Here is an 11966-nt window from a genome sequence, read left to right as displayed (position 1 = left end):
TCTGCAGCAGGAAGCTGAGACCAGCACTTCATCTTCTGACAGGCTCATCAAAAATATTCACCAAGATCTGGAGCTTTATGAAAATAAAGGCTTAAAAATTAAGACCGACTGACAAGCAGAGCAGGAGTTTAAATGAGCTAATCAACCACCTGTGTTCATGAGAGGCTCATTAATAATCAATAACTAAATGTCAAGCCTGGAAACCTGATGTCATAAAGGACTGAATGTTTATAACGTGATCTTTGCTCGGCTTACGGGGCGCAGGCGGTTGCCACGTAATGGGTGTGCTTAACGAGAAAAAGTAAAAAATGTGCGAGTGGTTATTCTATATTTGTTTACCTTTGCTGTGGCGCATTAAAGCCGCTGTAGTTTATTTTCTTATATCCCAACTTTAGAAGATTTGCCTTTACCTCTGCAGAGCTCTTTGGTTCCTCCTATCAGTCTGGAGTTTCTCATATTGATGTCATCAAACCAAATTTCTACCAGAACTGACTAACACCTGCTGGCCTCAGGTTTGAGACCAGTAACTTCAGAATCTCAGAGGTCAGTGTGTGGTGTGTTGCTGCGATCAAACCTGTTATATCTATGATGTTTTTTATTGTTACATATAAGGTCTCAGGTTTTGAAAATTGGCCGACAAAGTCTGACAAAGTCCATGTGATCCAGGAATTAGTTTGGTTTTTCATAGGTCAAATTTAAAACACAGTAACAGGGTAGGAAGGTCAATATGCAGGTTACAACTGATCATTTCCCCCTGAATCCATAAAAATGATCATTTATATAATGATGTAATAAATGTAATTTCCAACTCAGATTAGCACTGTTATTATTATTTTTTTAAAATAATCATTAACTCTAGGGCGTTCAGCCTAAAAACTGGGTTAACGCCCAGATCAGGGATCATCTGATCAGGACTGTGAAGCATTCACAAGCACTGCCAGTTGTGTTGAGACGTTTATAATGTGTCTGTGATGTGGCTCTCTGGTTTTGGAAAGGTGGAACCAGTTAAGACTAGGATTTCTTGTGATTCTGCTGTCCTTAAGTACCATCAGGGACCTTTGTGTAGCAGGCGGTGTTTGACAATCAACACCTACGGGGATTTAAAGATTTCCTAAAACAGAGACCGAGAGGACAAGGAACAGGACGTTCCCTTACCTGGGCAGTGAGAGACCCAATCCTGACCATCAGGGACCTCTGTGTAGCAAGCAGTTTTTGACAAATCAATACCTACAGGGCTTTAAAGAGATGATCAAAACAACCTGGAACACGTAAAGGAAGTGATTTCCCTGACCGGGAATCGAACCCGGGCCGCGGCGGTGAAAGCGCCAAATCCTGACCACTAGACCATCAGGGACCTTTGTGTTGCAGGCGGTTTTTCACAATCAATACCTACAGGGCTTCAAAGAGGTGATCAAAACAACATTGAAGGTATAAAGGAAGTGTGTAGTACATTCTACATTTTCATCACCATTTGTATCAGTTCAGCTGAAACGGAGAGTCAGACTTTGAAAAAATGAAACTTTATTCAATTTATTTAGGTAAAGCACCGTAAAATATATTCAAACTAAGTACTTATTTAGAAATTAGTGAAGCACAGAAAAAATAATAATTTAGGGGTAAATTTTTCTTTTTCCTTTTCATTTTTCATGTGAAAAAGAAAAAGATGTTATAACAATCCTGTATCAAAGTGTCCATCGTCTGTTTTTCTTGGACAGTTATATCATGCTCCTCACAACTAAAATCTCTCTCTAAATGTTACCTCCCAATTAGTAGGGGAGTTTGCGACTCCTTCTGACCCCAGGTGGAAAATATACAAGTGAGTTAAGATATACATTGATCAGCAGATGACTATGAGTTTTAAAAAATTTCTAATTTAATACTGGTGTCTCTGTATGAAATAACTGGCACTGCATAAATGTCATAATACCCATTTCTTATCAAACGTTCACTTCTTCTTAGCATGACTGTAAAAAACAACAGACATGGAAAGGTGGTCGGTGACTGGTACAAAGCATGTCAAAAATATACAACACAATTGGACAGACACTTTAAATCGGTTTAATTCGATGTTTTTTATTTTTATTTTGTGTCTTTCTTAAAATAGAATTTACAAATTGTTTCTTTTACCAAAGACACTGCACTCCACAAGTATTGTCTTCTAATATTCTCCCTCCTCCACCACTATACTGTGTGGAGCAATTTAAACTACAGTTCATCATTTTGGTGAATGAGTCTCTCTCCTCAGGCAAGCATTGTTCTTCAAGAATAACTTATTATCAATATAAAACGACCCTGAAGATCCAAAATTTAGCAGAGGAGGCGGCTGTACTCAGACAGGGCTGACGACTTTTTAACACCGTCCCAGATACGCGCAGCGTAGTGAAACCTGGACAGAAAAACATAAAAATAAATATGGTGGAAAGTAGATTAAAAAAAAAGACAAAGATCTGCAAGTCCATAATGAAACTTACAGTGGTTATAATTGCAGCTGTATTGAAATTATTATGGTTTAACAGAAGCAGTAAAGAATACTCAGTTAAATACTCATATAATACTCATTAAAATACAATCCTATTGGTTAAATACTTTAAAAACAATGTGGTCTTTTGAGTTCCAGTTTTTACATTGTGGTATAGAAAAAAAAAAACCTGATGATTAACGTAGAAAAACACCAAAACACACCAGTTTTTCTCGGTGAGAATGGTGTGGGACAGCTGACAGCGAGGCATGGCCAGGATCTGACTGCGGAGCTTGGAGACCATGGTGGAAAAGGTGGGGTGACCTCGATAACCCGGCAGCAGAGAGAACAGTGGATATGTTCCTGCTCCTAAATACAGTTGGAAAAAAAAATTAATGAGTGACAGAAGACTAAATGTTCCCTTTCTGATATAAATGTTTTTTAACCAACCTGTTTTGTTCAAGTTATCCTCTCCATCATTTTCTTGGACCGGAAGCAGAAACATGTTGACTTCAGTGTCAAGGTATTCCTGTGCCAGTCCAGGAAAAATGTTGCAGTCCAACATAGACAATGTACCTGTGAAGAACACCAAATATTGGTTGAAAAATTACCTACGTTTATGTTTTTTATCCTGAAGCAGATGTGACGTTGCTTCTCATATCACAGCAACTGCTTTACTTCAAAGACTCAACTGCTATATGTGGAAATTCAAGTTCAATCATGTTTCCAATGTATATGTGTCCTATTTAAAAAGACGCATTTGTTTACAGTGTGCGTGTATATGGCAATGTGTGTGTCTGTATTGAGGTAAAAAATGTTTTATTCACAATCATAATTTTTACCACATCCTTTGAGACTTCCAGATCATGGGGCACTGAATGAAACCAATGTAATGATGGGAAACAGCTTACACCAACTATTATACAAAAAAGGATCATAATAATTATTATGATGAACATTGACTGGATCTCCTTTAGGTTAAAATTACTGAATTTTTACAAGTGTGACCAAACTTTTCAGCTTTATAGTTTTTAAACTAAACTCGATTTCTCAATAGTTGAGCTTAAACTGGATATTTCAGAATAGTTTGCTTTTAGAAGCAGACATTTTTAGCAAGGTTTTGTACAGTGTTGCACCTTTGTATTTAAGATGGGAATATGCCATCAATTTATCCACCACCGTATGCATGTTCTTAACATTTCTCGGACAGAAATCCTCCCGTCTGGACTTATTCTGGAGAAAAACTAGACGAAGGGGGAAAAAACTTAGAGACATTCTTATTTTCAAAATGAGAGAATCAGGTTGATGTGGACATTCCCTTTGCGGCTCCAGAAGAACACCCACCAATATGAGGATAGTACTCTGCACCATCATCGCTGCCGGAGGAGCCGGTGCTGTCATGGCTTGCAGATGGGGTGGAAGGCTTCAACATCTCAGCAGACTGCAGAAACCTACCGACAAACAACGTTACCCAACATCCACAAAACAAATGACTCAAAAGACATAAATTACACACTTTGCATTGCTTTGAAAAGGAGTATTCTGGTTGTTGTCAGAATCACTGTGTCTTATACTTTCTTGTAAGCTTAAGCAATTAAAAAGAACACAAAAGCAAGTGCTTACCTGTACAGGTTTATGTCAGTAAACCAGTCTTGAACCACTATAACTACGTGGCACACAGTAAACAGGAAGGCAGCGATCTGAAGAGACTGTTGGCAGATTTAAAAGGAAAAAATTAGTCAAACTGTTTGTGTGACTTTCATTCAAAAATGAATTAAAAGGTTTGAAGTAAAGATTAATACTCCATACCCCATGGCTACCTTCACGTAGCCTACTGCCCTCTGCAGGACAAATACAAACCTGCATTTCCACATATGTGTGAGGAAGGTTGTACTCTGGGGGCAGCTTTCTGTCGTTGTTGATAACGTGGTCAAGTATAAACGGGCTGAGAATAGGCTGAACAAAAAAGAAGCGATGCATTTACAAAAAATAAACTCCTATTCAGTTCTTCTGAATCCTCAATAAGAGTGTGTACAAACAAACATCTTACTTGTGTATCCAAAAAGATGACTCTCTCCTGAGTGATGAAGAAATCTATACCTGTGCTCTGATTGCCTCCCCTTTCCTTAATTTCTTGACTCTGGGGTCTAAAGACATAACTCCTGCACAGAAGAAAATATTATTCCACCAATAGTACACAACAATTTTTATGTGATAAGTAGAAATGACATTTTATTTAAATACAACATTTTTGCAGACATGGAACACATAGACTACAGACGCTGTATGTCAAAGTGCATCATTAGGGCAGTATAGTTCTCCCCCCCATCCACCTATTGCTGTTTAGCAGCCAGCTGAAAAAAAGGTTGTTACACTTTTACCTTTGTTACAAAAACACAGATGTTTTTGGGTTGGAAATATTTCTGCTTATGAGCAAGAGACAGTTATAGTGTTAAACCTGCCACATTAAATATTCATTTGTGATGCTTTAGACTTAGTTTGGTCTATTTATGTGGGAAAACTAATTTCAGGAGAGTTTAACAAAAACTAAAATTCCTTTATTTCTGAAAATACATATTTCACAGTCTTATATGCTGAGCTGGTGTTGAGAAAAGAGTCTAGTATTAGTTTTAGTTTAGTCGAGATAAAATGAGATTCCATAACAAAGATTAAATGTTTTCAACATGCATTGCAGCAGAAGAATGAATAAAATCAAAATATTACTCAGTAACAAACTCCCTTTTAATCTAGCGCTACACTGGACAAAGTGACAAAATAGAGTTAAACAGAGTTATATACAGTTAGTGATAAGCCAGAATTCAAATCAAGAATAAAACATTAGTCATTATACATCTAAAGGAGGTGGATTTCACACTACAACTATTATTTAATTTATATAAAAGTATAAGTTAAATGATTCATTCATTTGATAAGTTAAATTACATAACTGAATTATTTAGACAGAAATTGAGAACAGTGTAAATTTGTCTTATTCTAGGTGCCAACATCCAGCTTACCTTTGATCTTCCTCAGGTGTGTTGGCAGATAGCAGTGACATAATGGTTGATTTCCCAGTTCCTTGCAGGCCAATGACTCCCACCACCAACATGTCTGTCTGATCTCTCAGATACTGCAGAAAATCCCAACAAAACACAACGTTCTCGAAGTTCATTCAGCACACTTTAAATCGGACCTTTTCATTAAGCCACTTCGCTTTGATGAGTTAAACGTAGTAACAAAAAAAAAACATCACTCGCCTCCATGGCACTGTCACACCAATTCATCTGATCATCCACCAGCTTAATACTGTGCTTCATTTTCTCTGGATGAAGGAGTTTAGACTGACCGACCATGGCTGAAAATCACAAACAAAGAAGTGATTTTCCCTTCTATTGCACAACTTTCAGCTGGGTTTAGTTTTAGATTACATTCATACAATGGCAATAAATACACAACTAGAAGATGTAGTAGAGTAATAGGAAGCCATTGTCAGAACTCCTTGCCAACAGCTGTGACAAGCATCCTTCTGATTGTATCTCTAATATTTTAAACTGCAAAACGGAAAACTACCGTTTAAATAGATCGGATGCAAGCCAAAAGGGATGCCTCAACTAATAACCAGGTCCGTGGTGATCAAAGTCTATAGCTGTCTGTGAGTACTGTAAAAAGAATGGTTATGCAACTAAATATTAGTTCAGAAATTTACAAAAAAAAAAAAAAGAAAAGCTTGACACATATTTTTTTCCCTAAGTTTATACAGTAAATGTTAAAGTTAAATAAATATACAGACACTGCTTGTTCAATAGCTTTTTATGTTGTTTTCCTCACTTTCTGTAGAGTGAAGACCTTTTTTTTTTGGAAATAAAATAAATTATAGGGATTTTAAACACCGCTAAAAAAGAAAAGAAGGTTTTAAAGCCATACTGACTTACGGTCCACAGCATTGCCAGATGCAGAAGCCCCCATTCCTCGGTTTTGGATCTGATAAACAGGTTGTGTGGGTCTCTGACCTTCCCTTTCTACCTTAGAAGGTCCAGGACCAGAAGACTGAGCTGCTATCTCAGGAGGTGTCCCTGGCTTCCCTCCATCATCCCTGGCTTTCATCAGCATTATGGGCTTTTCCAGGAGTGGAGCTCCACTAACAGGTACATTCTGGGATGGTTTGGCCTTGGAAAAATACCCCCCCAAAAAACAGTTATAAGAATCGATCACGTGGTATTAGAGTAAGAAACACTTAGAGCTGCCATAAACACAAAGCTGATAGAAAAGCTTGTTAAAAGCAGCTAAATAAAAACAAACTGACCTACCCTTTCACTTGGAGGCTTTGCAAGAATGATAGGTGTTTTTTGGATGAGGGGGCCTGGTGGATCCTCACTTCCATCCTGACCACGAAATTGTACACACACATATTTACATGTATAAACTGTTTATCACATGAACAGGACGTGGTTCCTTCTTTAAAGTGTATGTTTGTAGTACCCTTCGTTCTCTCGGCTGGTATTCTCGATCGCGACTAGGGCCAGACAGATTTTGTCCAGGGGGTCCATCTCGCTCTCCCCGGCGTCGCCTCCTTCTCCTCCCTTGCCCGTACATCCCGGGCTGGCTGTGACCGGACTCTGACATATTGGCAGCTGTTAAATACACAACACCCAACGGCAGGTATTCAGTTAAACCAATTACTAAATAGTTTTAAGCGATGCCTATGCGTATACCCGACCTGTAAACAAATGAAGCTAGGACTTCCGGGTGGCATGCTCGTTTATCAATCTGACGCTCACCGTTACAGTACGCAGGGGCGGAAATAGTGAATAACCGTATAACTCCGCTCGCGTGGAAATCGTTTTGCAATTAAACAAACAGCCCTTTCCGTCTACCAAATAAGCTCGTACTAAAATCTACATTTAATAATAGTTCCTTTTTTATCGTTATTTTATTTGTACCGTTTGTTAATAGACTCGCTTCTGTATTTGTAGCAACCACAGGTTCTACAAAAGATTTACTCACAGGATAATTACAAATACTTTTCTCCATTTTCGGATTTTCATTTGGAAATACTTTTGAAACATTGTACCGTCCCCTTCCACTGTAAAATAATCCACTGTTTTAAATGTTGACCTATCACATAAATGTCAACAAAATACATTGAAGCATGTTAAAATCATGTGACATAACTGTAAATTGTAATGGCGGTCGAATACATTGTCAAGTCAGATTTCAAGTAGAAACGCTAATCTGAGCATAATTATGCATTGTGATAGTTGTACGATCTCCTCTTCCGGTCTAAACAGGATGTGGGTGGAACCGGTATGTTCTCGGACGCCATCAAAAAATTCCCCCCAGTTTGAAAATGTCAGAGTTTTTTTTTTAAACTACATATTTATTATCCGTTTTATGTGAGGTTCAATGCTTATAATATTACTTAAACCACAGTTTCTGACGCACGCCAAAAACGTCTTTTTCAAAGTGTGAAATGTTTGTCGTTCAAATCTACCTCATGGGAGGAATTATATTTTCTGTGCTCACCCTTGACCAAGAGAAAACCGTTGGTAAGTACACAGTACCTGCGCAGGTAGTTAGACATACTGCGGATTTACACCACAACTTTGTGGGGACTAGAAATACTTTTGAGCATTCGGTTCAGTATTTACAGGCTAGAAATACTTTTGAACATTCGGTTCAGTATTTACAGGCTAGAAATACTTTTGAACATTCGGTTCAGTATTTACAGGCGCCTGAGGGAAAATCGGGGACAATTAGTGTTGACATTGTACGTGTTGGTCTTTTTGGGATTATTTAATAATTTGTAAATTGATAAATACCAGATATCAGATTCTTAGGAGCGAAGGTGTATCCCTTTGATAGCATGTGGACAGAAAGTGTGAAAAATCAATGTAAAGTGGACGCTGTGAGGGGTTACACACAGGAAAAGTTAACTAGTAAATGGTAACTTTTAATGTTTAAACCTAACTTAGCTTGGGCATGAACGAAACTGTTCTATATAATGGGATACAATTAGATTCATAATGTACTCTTACATATTGCATATTAAGAAAGCCAGAGAGGGAGACGTGTTCAAATGCCATTTAGCAAAATTAAGAAAAATTATATGAACCAAAAGCATGTATATTACAAAAACAGTGATATATTTAAACCATTTACTCCTGTTCATTTAGATAATTATTTACAACAAATGAAAACCAAAACCATTTTGGCAGAAAATTGTAATATTATGTAAGACTAATAATACATTTCTTAAAACATATATATATGTATATACATTATAATCAAATAATACATGTTCTGGTCTAATTTTACTGTACTTACTGTATCAATGTTGCATGGCTTTTCAGGTTGCTTTAATAGCAGCTTTTAGCTTGTCTGATGACTTTCATCTTCCTCCTAGGTAACGTAAGTTTGCCCAATCATGCACTGCAATTCCCTGGTTTTTAAAAACTTTGTACTTTTAGGGGTGTGAGCATGCACCAAGTACTGTTGAGAAACAAAAATCAGCATCTTTATAAAGCTTTAGATGAAATGGCCCTAACGCTGAAGGATCATTTTGTTTGCAAAAACTTTAACATTCATGTTATTTGTGCTTGGATACAGCACACTGTGAATAATCAGACTCTTTAGCAATAACTTTACCATCCTTCCTAAGGCTGCCAGTCACAGGTGGCTGGATGTCTTTCACAAACTTGTTAAGAGATTGTCATAATAGCACTCTTCCATAGTTGTGTGCACATTTTTAAAAATATAAATTTGGTTTTTAATTTTACTTCATTGAAATTAACAGAAATAGTTGAAATATATTGTTCTATGTGCAATAAATCTGTAAAATATTTTTTTAAATTGTATTGCTTAGATAAAATAATTTTTCAATCATGTAATTTTTGAGGTACTAGACAAGCTAGACAAGTTCAAATTACAATTAGAACTGATGAAATCTTCTCTGCTTAATTTCCAGGGGGCCAGAGGCTGGCCTGGGCAGCTGCTTGTGTCTGATGCCACTGATGAGCAGAGAGTAAATCTACATAATCGCAGGTGAATCGTGAATACTCAGACACCAAATGTTTGGCGTGTGGCTAAACAAACCTGCAGCTTGATGTTGCACTTTCAGAACTGCAAAATCCAAATCGTCTGCCAGATCTGGAGAAATTTTTTCATTGCTTGAAGACTCACACAACTTGCCGCTGGATAATGCAGCCATATGACTGTTGTCCCATCAGTCTTTTTCTACCTACTGAAAACTTTTGGGGCATGCAAAGAGCCACACTGCAGTCTTTTTCTCATTTCTAAATTGTGTTCTCTTATGTTGGAGAATTTCTAGTCATCATTGTGCAACAAAGCACAAAATCTGATCGCTATTGCTCAGCATCAAACTTATCAAATGTTGGAGATGTATCGCAAGGCGTCTGAATACACTGTGGAATATGAAGTCGGTGAGGATGATGAGACTGTCACCCAAAGTGACTCTGATGAGAAGACATCTGATTCTTGTGAAACCTCTGAAAACTCTGATTCCGAGGAAACTGCTCTACCTCCCCCCATCAAAAATGGAGAAACCTGCAGCAAGTGTGGTCGGGGACCTTTCAGGTCGGTGAAGCGCCATTTGCTTTACTGCCGTGGGGTGAAGGACAAGTTCCAGTGTGTTTTGTGCAAGCACTACTTTTTTACTGAGGATGCTCTACAGGAACATCACATGCCTCTGTATTTGTGTCACAGCTGTGGTCAGGTTCTCCCCACTAAGAACTCATTCAGCCGCCACCCGTGTCCCAGAGGAGTCAAATCCACGTTGGTACTCTTCTGCTCCGAGTCGATGCCGAAAGCATGCAAAATATGCAAGTCCTTTTTCTCATCTGATAAAGCTTTGTCAATCCATCTGACCAACGTTCACTCATCTGAAATCAGCACCAAACAGTACATCGTTGCTGATTCATCTTTGCTGGCAGGAGCCACAAGCGTCCAAACCCAGGCTGCTAAGAGGAATCTATGTGTTGGTCAGGCTCATGTAGATCCCGCCACCCCAACCCCAGACACTCAGGGCTCTGAGGCAGTAGCTTCTTCTACACTCTCCATTCTAGCCCTGTTTGAGAACGAGAGCCAAGAGTGGGCTCTGATGAAGCGGATGAACACAGGATGGCGCTCAAAAACGCCTTGCCGCTGCAGGCAGTGTGGCGCCGTCTTCCGGCAACCTTCCTTCGCCATCAGCCACCGCTACCTCCATCGAGGCCAGCGCTCCTACCTCTGCCAGTGTGGCCGCGCATTCAGGCACCAGCTGCACCTCCTGCGACACTGCGTTCAGCACGCTGAGGCCTTGAGCTACATCTGCGTCGGCTGCGGTGACACTTTCTCTGGAGCAAAACTTCTAACGCGCCACATAAACGGGAAATCATGGAGAGGAAATCAACGTGGACGGACAGTGAAGGAAAGTGAGAATAAAAAGTGCAGGATGCCCTTGATGTGTGACTGTGGACTGGTGTTTTTAAGGCCTTCGGCCTACATATGGCACCAACTTAAAAACAGAACTAAAAGGAAAAACCTTTGAAGAAGTGCTGTGTCAGTGCATGTTTTGGTATAATTGGAAACCAGTGATGAAAAACCAAAAACCTATAACATTTTTTGATTTTCAAATGAAGATGCAAAATCTTGAATACAAATAACAGTTGTCTTTTAGATTTTCCATTGAAAATACTGAATACGTTTTTGTTCATTTCCTTCTCCAAATTTAGAATATAAAATCTAAAGGCCACAGAACTTAAATATGAGCCTGATTTCTCTACTGTTCTCACACTTTCAAACACTGTTCCACGTAGGTTTGGATTTTGTTTCCTGTTCATAATAAAAACTCTTTAAACTCCACATTTTCTGTTTCTTCTGTTGTCTTTGTCTAATATTTACACTTGTTTAATGGATTTATGCATGAGGAAAAATGCAGCATGGTTTTTATTTACTTTTCTTCACATCCAAATAGTTCAAAGTACTGAGTTAAATCAAGTTCCCCAGTAAAACACTTAATCATTTATTTTTGTTTTAATTTTTTGTATTTAAGTATTTCAGTAACACATCCGGTTTATCCTTTAATAAGAATTAATACTGAAGAAAAGCAGGTTGATAATTGTTTTGGTTTTGTATAAATACAAATTAGTTTTTTCAGGTAGCTACCATATTGGATAACTTGTGAAGTGTATTAGCAAATCATAATGATCTCTAATCTAATATTTAGTACTATGACTTTAAAAAAAAGTACAGTCTAGAAAATCTTTATTTTACGTAGCATAAATTAGTCCAGACTTCATACATCTGTTTTGTAGGTTTTGAAAGAGAAATGATTCAACTTTCTCCAAATGACAAAGAAGTGAAATAACAATGTACTGTTGGATTATAAGGCAACTTTTGTGCTTTGTTGTTTCAAAATTGTTAGAAAAATAATAAGCCTCCCAAATCAAGTTTTTTTTTTTTTTGTTTTGGTTTTTTTTTTTAGGAAAAAGTTTTTAGGAAAAACATTTGT

General features: G+C 37.9%; 2 protein-coding genes and 1 non-coding gene across 3 annotated transcripts; 1 reads left to right on the top strand and 2 right to left on the bottom strand.

Annotated features, from left to right (window-relative positions):
* Positions 1 to 1282: 1282 nt before the first annotated feature.
* trnae-uuc (transfer RNA glutamic acid (anticodon UUC)) lies at positions 1283 to 1354 on the bottom strand. Its single transcript has one exon. It is a non-coding gene; the product is annotated as a tRNA-Glu (tRNA).
* Positions 1355 to 2053: 699 nt separating this feature from the next.
* LOC129367736 (nonsense-mediated mRNA decay factor SMG9) lies at positions 2054 to 7285 on the bottom strand. The gene is made up of 14 exons (XM_055042376.1): positions 7176 to 7285; positions 6938 to 7089; positions 6766 to 6840; positions 6391 to 6625; positions 5716 to 5813; positions 5476 to 5588; positions 4509 to 4620; positions 4319 to 4414; positions 4082 to 4167; positions 3803 to 3909; positions 3595 to 3702; positions 2909 to 3034; positions 2683 to 2827; positions 2054 to 2386 (listed from the first exon to the last, which is right to left on the bottom strand). Exons 2-14 carry the CDS (start codon positions 7079 to 7081, stop codon positions 2308 to 2310), a joined length of 1524 nt encoding a protein of 507 aa, XP_054898351.1. The 5' UTR covers positions 7082 to 7089; positions 7176 to 7285; the 3' UTR covers positions 2054 to 2307.
* A 480-nt stretch (positions 7286 to 7765) lies between these two features.
* si:dkey-79d12.4 (zinc finger protein 135) lies at positions 7766 to 11317 on the top strand. Its single transcript, XM_055042084.1, has 2 exons — positions 7766 to 8004; positions 9423 to 11317. Exon 2 carries the CDS (start codon positions 9846 to 9848, stop codon positions 11001 to 11003), a length of 1158 nt encoding a protein of 385 aa, XP_054898059.1. The 5' UTR covers positions 7766 to 8004; positions 9423 to 9845; the 3' UTR covers positions 11004 to 11317.
* Positions 11318 to 11966: the final 649 nt, after the last annotated feature.

Source organism: Poeciliopsis prolifica, unplaced genomic scaffold, assembly GCF_027474105.1.
Source record: "Poeciliopsis prolifica strain line A6 unplaced genomic scaffold, Auburn_PproV2 SCAFFOLD017, whole genome shotgun sequence".
Lineage (NCBI taxonomy): Eukaryota > Metazoa > Chordata > Actinopteri > Cyprinodontiformes > Poeciliidae > Poeciliopsis > Poeciliopsis prolifica.
Note: the sequence above shows the minus strand (reverse complement) of the source record. Positions and strands in the feature narration are given on the sequence as shown.